This window comes from Castanea sativa, chromosome 1 (assembly GCF_040712315.1).
Source record: "Castanea sativa cultivar Marrone di Chiusa Pesio chromosome 1, ASM4071231v1".
Classification (NCBI taxonomy): domain Eukaryota; kingdom Viridiplantae; phylum Streptophyta; class Magnoliopsida; order Fagales; family Fagaceae; genus Castanea; species Castanea sativa.
Window position 1 is genome coordinate 12,632,681 of NC_134013.1, and position 9,807 is coordinate 12,642,487.

At 33.7% G+C, this 9,807-nt stretch overlaps 1 protein-coding gene across 1 annotated transcript; it reads right to left on the reverse strand.

Moving 5' to 3' along the window:
- Positions 1 to 1,090: 1,090 nt before the first annotated feature.
- Positions 1,091 to 8,709, reverse strand: LOC142640276 (CO(2)-response secreted protease-like). The gene is made up of 9 exons (XM_075814345.1): positions 8,492 to 8,709; positions 6,787 to 7,049; positions 6,560 to 6,671; positions 4,094 to 4,613; positions 3,120 to 3,220; positions 2,536 to 2,781; positions 2,297 to 2,411; positions 2,003 to 2,213; positions 1,091 to 1,905 (listed from the first exon to the last, which is right to left on the reverse strand). The coding sequence occupies exons 1-9, from the start codon at positions 8,674 to 8,676 to the stop codon at positions 1,331 to 1,333; spliced, it is 2,328 nt and encodes a 775-aa protein (XP_075670460.1). The 5' UTR covers positions 8,677 to 8,709; the 3' UTR covers positions 1,091 to 1,330.
- Between the last annotated feature and the right edge of the window lie 1,098 nt (positions 8,710 to 9,807).

A 9,807-nucleotide genomic window follows, 5' to 3' on the forward strand; every position in this document is an offset into this window, starting at 1 on the left:
TTGTCATATCAAGGTGATCCACCATTGACTTTTGGTGGGGGGGATCCAAGTGGGTTTTGTTGAGGTTATCACAGCTATATTTTCAGAGATTCAGTGGTTTGTTTATGATGGATCTATGAAATGTGTTCTATCTGCAATTCTTGTCGGTGATTCACCACCAACTTTGCTTGAGAGAGTTGTTCTTTCATGGACTTGGTTCCAGGTTGGGTGTCCCGTCTACCAAGGTTTTTCTGTATGTTATGTGTGTGTATTCTATTATGTACACAAAGTTTACCGATTTTGGTATTGGTTCGCTGAATCAGCCCTACCGCCATATTTTTGCACACTATTGGCTTGGAACAATTTTTAGTAGTTTCACTGCCTATGTTTAGTTGTTTACAGCTTATTGAAGACTCCTGAAACGTTTATCGTGTGCAGGGGAAGGTGCTTTCTGGCATTGTAAATTGGAAAATGCTTAAGATATTAGAGTAACTCCGACATTCAAATTCCCTAAGTAGAGGTATTTTTTAGTCCCATTGTAGAGATTTATTTTCTTTAGTTATCAAAGTAGCTCCGACCTGCCCACTTGATAAGCTCCCCGGCATATGCATTAATACATACAATGAAATTAAATAAGCAGCAGCCTTTAGTTTGACCCAAAACTGATGGAATGGAATCAGCACGGAGAGTGGAGAAAGAAAAACCAAAAAATAGAACAATAATTTTGGAATGTGATTTTGAGCAATAATTTTCAGTTTTTAAACAATATTATACGTATTTTCACACTTTTTCATCCACACGTATTTTCAAAAAATACAAACAACATTACCAAACACCTCCTTATTGGTCAAGGTATGCCTTACTCCCAGGTCCTACGTTTTGAAGAAGGGTCTTCTCTAATTAAAATTGGTTTTTATGGTTTTAAGATTCATTTTATGGTGTGGTGTATACATAAACTTTGTTGTCCATGCTATCTAATGCTTAGAATAAGTCGCAGAAATGCATGCTCGTTTTTCCTCCGTTGACCATTACCAATGCCAAGTTGTAACCCTGCATTGGCATTGTGGAGAGGAATGTTCCGGGCTGGAATTTGATGTGGCGGGCAAAATTGTATCGGTAATCACTTTCAGTTGAATTAAGCATTGTTTGCTTACATGATGTTTTACTGACTTTGTTACTTAGCCTTTGAAATTTAAACTTAGCTGGAGATACGGATGCAGTGCTCATTAGTACCATGGGTACGTGTTTAGTTATATACTACATTAGAGGGTGCAGTGCTCATTAGTACCATGGGTACGTGTTTAGTTATATACTACATTAGAGCACAGGCAACATATACTTACTCCTCCTCCTAGTCCCCGCTTTTACTGCTTACTACAAATGGACTCCGGACTTTGAATTTTCCGTTAGTCCAAGTGATTGATCCAAATACATCTTCCTTCAATGAGGTTGCAGTGGAAGAAGAAAAAATCACTTGGTAGCTCAGCTTCTCATTGTTCTTTGTAAATGTCAGTTGATCTGGAATCACTTTGACAACTATTCCGCTAGGTGCATCCACACTTACGGCATAAACAGTTTTACCATCCCCACCAACGTTAGTTACCGTTCTGCTTATATTCTTGCTTGCTGTTCCACTGAATTTGGAGATTGCAATTGAAGGGTAGTTGATATTGGATATGTAATCATTGTTCGAGTCCTTGGGGCAAGCAAAATCATTGGGAATTGTTTTCGCAATTGCTTTAATTCCATCTGTATCAAGGCCAAGATAGCATAGGTAGTTCAAGTAGTCCGTGGTGCTGGTTTCGTACACTAGCCCTGGTTGTAATGGTCCAGATGTTGTTACTTCCCCTGCACCATAATCATAAGGTGTGGCTATTGAACCTGAATCTGTTGTTATTGGAGCTTTCATGTTGTTTGTTTGAGTTGCTGCAAATTGATGATAGTCATTAGTCATTGGTTTGTAGAACAACAACAACCAAACCTTAGTCCCAAAATTCGTGAATTATAAGTTGCAAATTCTGACCTGTTGTCATGATGGCTGATTTGATAGCTGATGGACTCCGCGTGGGATTCTGTGATTTGACAGTGGCGGCAACCCCAGAAACATGTGGGCATGCCATGGAGGTTCCTGAGATCACATTGTATAATATGGATTCTTTTCCTTGTGGAGTTTGTGATGTGTCATTTGCAATCCATGCTGCAAGTATGTCCACTCCTGGTGCTGCAATATCAGGCTGCAAAACAATCATGTTAGGAAACTAGTAATTGGTTGTTCAAAATAATATATGACATCATTGTGAAGAGCAAGAAGCCATGCCTTGAGAATGTTCATTGTGTCATATGAAGGCCCTCTAGCCGAGAAGTATGCAATAGCAGGTGCTGGCTTATATTCTGTTACTGCTACTGTTGGTAGAATTGTTGCAACTGGTTTGCTTCAGAAATTTCCGTACTAATTAGCATTTTTTCCCCTTTGTTTGCTTCATACACTCAAGAAATTACTAGTTGAAAAAACTAGTTTTGGAATATAATTTCAAAAGAAAACTTTGGTTTAATTACCTGCTTGAGTTTATGTAGGAGAGGACTTCAGCAGAATCATTTGAATTAATCAAAGTTACTGGAAATGAACCATAAGTACTTGCTACTCTGCTTGATTGGTCGTCAATCAAAACTATACCGATTCCTCCAAGACCCTTTACTTCCACTATCTTCCCTCTCGCTGTATAATCCTGATCGCCGACATTGTTACAGACAACAATCTTCCCCTTGATCAGGTTATTATCCATTGAATCTGGGTTGCAGTTTCTGAACATAATCTCAAGCATTTTACATCTTATGGAAAAATTAAAAAGAACAGAAAGAAAGAATGTTTTGCATCTACATTGGTCTAACTATTAGTACTATAAAAAGATTTTAACAATATAGACACATGACATTTCTCGACTTTGTTTTAGTGTTGGAGCTTTGTCCTTGTTTGCTCGTCGAGGGTTTTATCTCTTTTCTTCTTAAAAAAATGCTAAAGATTATATATAAAAGATTTACAAACGGATGAATGTCTGAATATTTTTATTATAAAGACACTATAATTCCTTTTTCCCTGGATTGGCATTTGGCATGGTTATCAACTTATCATGTTTACGTACCTTGCCTCATCTTCATTGGCACCACTTTTCTTGGCATATTTAGCATATATCAATGGATATTCAGGAGAATTTTTAAGTGGAGAGAAATTTATGCCTTCACCCTGAGTTCAATAGAGAAAAACTCAGCAACAAAAAAATAAATAAATAAACCAACTCAAAAAATTTAAATAATTACACTCAACCATTCATGTAACAATCTCATACACAATTTTAAAAAACACACAAATATTATTTGCATATTTTCTGCGCACAACTTTTGTAGATATCTTAATATGGTAAAGTTTGGATTTAAAAAAAAAAAAAAAAAAGGAACCAGTTGGAAGTTAAGACATGTGAGAAATAGTTGTCATATTAGATATGAGTTTTTTTTTTTAATATAAATATTTGCACCTTTTAACATAAGTGTCAATTTAATCCCTAAACTTTTGATTTGAACAAATCACGCTAAGCATTTTTACGTACCAAACCAAACCAAACCATTAATTACTATTTTCGTTAAATGCTAATAGCTTAAATCACATGATGTACACATAATTGTTTAAATAAAATGTTCAGTAACCAAATTGACACCCATGTGAAAGTATAAAAATGAGAAACTATTTGTTCAAATTAAATTATGTTCACAATATTTTCACAACTTATCATAAGTGGTAGTTGTTATTGATTCTAATTTAAACTTACCACTGAAATTACTTACAATTTGTTATAAAAGTATTGTGAAAATATTGTGAAGGTAGTATTTCTCTTATAGAAAAAAAAATGGTTGTACCAAGTGAATACCCTCTCATATTTTTTTCCCCCCTATAATTTATATATTAGAAAACACCTAGGTCAATATCACAATATATAAGTGAACAAAATTCTCAACCAAAAAAAAAATCAAAATTATTATCATAAAAAAAAAAAAGTTTAGCAAAAAAAATTATTACCAAAAAAATATTTTATTTATTGTTTTCTTTTCTATTAATGTTTACCTTAATCACTTTGTTTCCACCAAGCACCACATTAGATTGAAAATCTCGGTCAATAGTAGAAGCAGCTACAGTCAAAATCCAAGGAGCTATATTCACAACACTTTCCGAGCCGGGGCCATCATTCCCTGCGGAGCAGACCACGATGATCCCATGGTCCACTGCGTGGAACGCTCCGATCGCGATTGGATCACTCTTCAAATCAATCCTCAGATACGATGGTGCGCCTAGAGACAAAGACAAGACATCTACGCCGTCCGCTATTGCATCATCAAACGCCGCAAGAATCGAAGACCCACGACAACCGTTGGATGCGCATACCGTATACATAGCGATTCGTGAACTTGGGGACCCACCCTTTGCGGTTCCACTTGCTAGACCGTAGTAGGATGCACTGGCTACGGTGCTACCTGCTGCAGTTGATGCCACGTGTGTCCCATGGCCAACTGTATCACGAGGTGTATGCAACTTTGCTGTGGCTGTAACAACAGAGTCGTCGTAGGATCTTGCACCAATCAACTTCCTGATATGCATATTAATTAAGTATAATAGTCATGCATTAGGTTTTTTTTTGATGGAATCCATTAGGTTTTTAATGCTTATATAATGAGTGATAAATAATTCTCTCCCTAAAGTATTGGCAAATGTTATTGTAATGCTAGAGATATAATTTTTTTTACAAATTGTTGATATAATGAGTGATTATTGGTGAATAAAAAAATGATGTTAATAGTAGACCTAGATGAAAACTAATAAAAAACTGGTCACATCAATAATTTGTAAAAATATTCTAAATAATTTGTAACTGTAGCATTATTTTTAGAACATTAATTTAAAAAATATATTTTTATAAACTTTTTATAGGAAAAGAAAAAAATAATTAATTATTTTAAAAGTTTTTTATATATAAAAGTAGTGTAAAATTTATCTTAAATTTTTTATTAACAATTATCCTAAAAGTATCCATTAATAGGAGTTACAAGACCCTAAATCATTTTCAAGAAGGTATAAATTTTAAACAAGTAAAGAATAAATGAGTTCAACTTACAAACATCAAATTTCACCATGCTTAACTATCAAATTATTTACATAAAAAAATCCTATTGGGGCAGAACAAGTATATATATATATATCTATGCAAGGTAAAATATTTATGAATACTATAGATTACTTTAATTATATATCCTTGCCATTTTTTTACCATTTGAACATTATACTTTATAATTCATGGCAATTTAAATATTTTAATAATATCTATTAAGGCCTTATAGCTAAATTGACACGTCCTCATATACAAAGTGCTTAAAAATCTAAAAAGAAAAGGATTCGAACTGTTAGTAGCATATTGTAAATATCTATAATAATAATAATAATAATACATTCTATAATATCTATTAGAAATCATTAACAAGGAGCCTATTTTTGAGAGAGCGTTTCAACCTATGGCATCTTCTCCTGATGATAGCTTTTTATCATCAGACCAAAACGCCAATTAGTTTTTGGTGTAGGCAGGGATTAAACCTCAGATCTCTTATTCAACCATTAGAGACTTTATCAGTTGAGCTAGTTGGAACCCACCAAGGAGCCAATTCTAAATACTATTATACATTACTTCAATGCCCATCTCCTAAGTATCCTTTTTCCCCTTTTCTTATTTTTGTGTAAAACATTTTCCTATCTACCGTTGTCCCCTCTCTGTTATTGGAGAGGAAGACAACTATCCAACGGAAAAACAGGTCATTTTGGTGTAAATGTGTAATATGGGTCTATAAAATGAATTCTTTTACCGTCACAATAAAATCTTATAATATTTTAACAATCAAGTTAAGGTGTTAGCCCACCACGAAGTAAAATAAAAGAACATAAAATAAATATCACATCCACACCATTACAACTTGGAACAAAATTATTGTGAAAATATTGTGAGATTTTGTTGTGTCCATATACTTTCTCTAATAAAATTCATTTCCCAATAAATAAGTTTCCCCATTAGTGCTTTTTAATATTCAATCAGTATCCAGTAAGAGAATGTATTAGTGATGAGGATAAATAAATTATGTGTTTAAGAGGATAGTAATTCAATTGGTTCATATCTTGATGTTTTCAAAGTAGATGTTTAAGGTTGAAATCCCCCTAAAAAAGATTTAACATAAATTAAACAGAAAATTTTTGAAGTTTTTATGTCTACGAGAATTGAAATCTGGATTAAGCTTTTTTGGGTCTATTTTAAGCCAATCAAGCTATTATTATCAACACAAAATTAAAAAATGGGGCTATTAAGGCAAGATCACCGACTTAGCCAGTCTTATTCTTAAACAAATTTTCAAACCGTTATGAATCAGGCTCTTTTACGATGACAATAAAGTTGTGAAATTGAAATATCCATCGCTTTCAACAAGTCTATAACTTAGTCCTTTGCATATTTCGTGTTAACTTGAACTGTGCACAAATTAAGTAACATGCACTAACCTATTACAATTGGAGGAGTTGAAATCATCGGCTTTCACGCAAGTTCCCTTCCACCTTGACGGAATTGGACCCATATCCTTGTCATTAAAACTCTCTGACTCTGGCCAAATCCCTATATTCCATGCACTATAAATCAGAACATAATGAACAATAAAACAGCACGCAAATTAATGTGTAATATATGCAGTTCTATTTTTGTTTACTAAACAGTACTAGTATTGATTTACCTGTGTCTAAGATGCCAATTATTGTGTCTGATCCAACAGATGAAGAAGATTCATTGTCAGTATTCGGTTTGGAGTCAATCTTTACAGACGTTTGATACTTTAAGAAATCCCAAGAACGAGTTGTGTGGAGTTCTAATTGGGTATCAGGAAAAACAGATACAACTCCAGGTTTCTGTGCTATTGAACGAGCTTCCTCTTCTGATATCCGAGCTGCAAACCCTGAGAAACCATGCCTGTAGGTGTGTACTAGTGTATTTTCTTTCCTAGCACATATAGTCACGATTAACTTATAATTAATATCGACTTCTTGCAATTATCATAAATTATATATATATATATATAGACTTCTTGTAACACCCCTCCTTTAAAAAAAAAATGATACTATGGATTTGGCTTTGTTGAAAATCATTTCTCTTACGGGTTTTTTTTATTTATTTTTATTTTATTTTTATTATTATTATTTTTTTATCTTCAACTTGCCTTGGGTTAAAAAATTGTCAAAATATGTGGGATAAAGAAGTTTCCAAATATTTTGGCTATGGGTTATAACTTATACCAGTATGTTCATCACTATTTTTTTTTTTTTTTTTTTTTATCTGAGTATGTTCATCACTCTTTTGGAATAAAGGCCCATAGCTATGATATGAAGGATTCTCTATATCTATATGCAGAAGTGTATAACAAAAAGAAATGGGTAGGTCAAGTTGCAACTTTACTAGGAATTGGTTAATATAAAGCAAAAATTAAATAGTGGACAGGACGAATATTATTGTTATACTTGCTAATCCAATTCCAATTGGTTAATTTTGTAGTACACGTCTCTTCCTACTAAACAAACAACATTTGTTTTAATAAAGAAAAGGTAAAGTGTGACCATTTTGTTGAGGATGTTGTTTGGATGTGATCATAATAGCATTTATTAATTGAGAAATCTATATCATCTTAGACAAGAGGATAGGACCCCAAACCCTCTTTATACAGGTTTAACCATAACTCAACCTCAACTCAACTGAAGTCTTGATAACCATAAGTATAGTCATGGAAATTAACTACACGAGTCTGGGAATTCAACCTCAGAATATTGACTTCAATCGATCAAATCACACAAGAGTAAATGAGTCACTCAGTCTTCATGGTTAACAAACAACATTTACCATGTTACAAGTGCTCTAATATAAAAAGTTAGGGCTAAATTATAAGATACATTCTCCAACTTTTTATAAAATTCAATTCAGTCATTTATCTTAATTCTCGTTCAATTTCCATACTACTTTTAATTTTGTTCACTTTAGTCCTCCTACTAGTCTCCGTTAGAATTATGCCGTTAACTTTCAACTTTGTTCCATGCAAATGTATGTCATTAATGGCTTTGATGGTGACTAACAGGAGAACTGAATTAAACAAATTTGAAAATTAGAATACTTAAATTGAATTTTAGAGAAAGATGAATAACATAATTTATAATTTAGCCAAAAGTTAATTACCCAAGACAGCGAAGGCCTTTTAACCTCTTAAGCATGGAAGAAGTAATAAAGCTAGCTAATGAGCTACAATATTTTTTTCACAACAATTGACATTTTCAATAGTGATTAGTTAAGAGAAAGTGATCATGTCAATAATAAGGCTATGTGAATGTAACGTTGTTCAAATCACAACTTACTACTTTAATAAGTACCTTCTGGTGTCTCTAGCTAGCATTAATTACCTTCTTAACACAGAGCTCATGAGCTGAGCATGGTCATCCCTCAAGGAATCACTTGTGGAAGCCGCAGCCCCCATGTACACAATATAAACGCCATAGTTAGTCCCCGCTTGAGCTGCCTCAGTATCTTCCAGAAACGAGACAAGGAAGAGAGAGCAGAATAAGAAGCAAATTGGATTGCCTTTCATTATCGTATAGATCTCTGTGTTGTTGAATGAGGAATATCACTTTCACAAACCTCATGCTTTATACATAACATCGTAGCAAATGGTAGGCCAGTTTGATCAAGGCTGTGGTTTCTATGGTGGGTTTGTGCGTAAGCGCACTGCATACATGTCAAGCTGTAATATGATCCACCCAAAGTGCGCCATTTCAGAAATGGAAATATTGGTGGCGGTATTTGAGAAATGGAAATTAGTGGTTACGGTGAAGATGATGATGAAAGTGGTGGTGGATAGCTGAGGATATTTCTTTCCAAGGTCATGAGGTACAGTGTGTTGAGGTCTAAGAATTAAAGCTAGGTACGTAATCCCCCATTTTGATGGGAAAACTTTTTCCGCCTAGGAGGAATATTTGAATGCACTTTTCCCACACGTATAAAAGTGAAGTAACCTTTGTGATGATTTGTGAAGTAACCTTCTAAATAAACACTTTGTAATGATTTGTAGGGGTGAAATGCAACTTTTGGAGTCTGACGTCTAAATTGGATGCTTAGTAATTTGGAGTCTTTTGGCTAAATATTGCAAAAATATAAGTTTATTTGTGATATAGATATTGTTCAACCTTATTTAGTAAAATGAGGAGAGAAGCAAATTTCGGTAATATTATTACCGAAATTCTGAGAAAAAGAGGAAAGAGGAGAGAGAAATAATGGGATGGAGGTGAGAGAAAAAAAGAATTTCAGTGACATGGTTGCCGGAATAGGAGGAAAAAAAAAAAAGGAAATTCGGTAATAAAAAAATGAAGAATTTCGATAATAAGATTACTGAAATTCATTTGCCCTTGGCCCACAAAAACTGCCCAACCCATTAGCTTCAATTTTGACGTTAGTACTGATAGTTTCATTTTAAAAAAAAAATGGTTGGATGCCATTAGGAGTCGAACCCATAAGGCAAAGCTCCTCCCTTCAAAAGCTAACCAGTACATTGCCACATTAAATCTTACTTTAATTGGAAACTAAATCTATTTGTTCTAAAACTAGTAATTTGTTCTAAAACTAGTAGGTATTTCAAGTTAAAAAGAAAAAACATACATTTTTTTCCCAATACTTTCCAAAATAGTTATAACAACTAGGATGGTGGATTTGAACATTGAACATC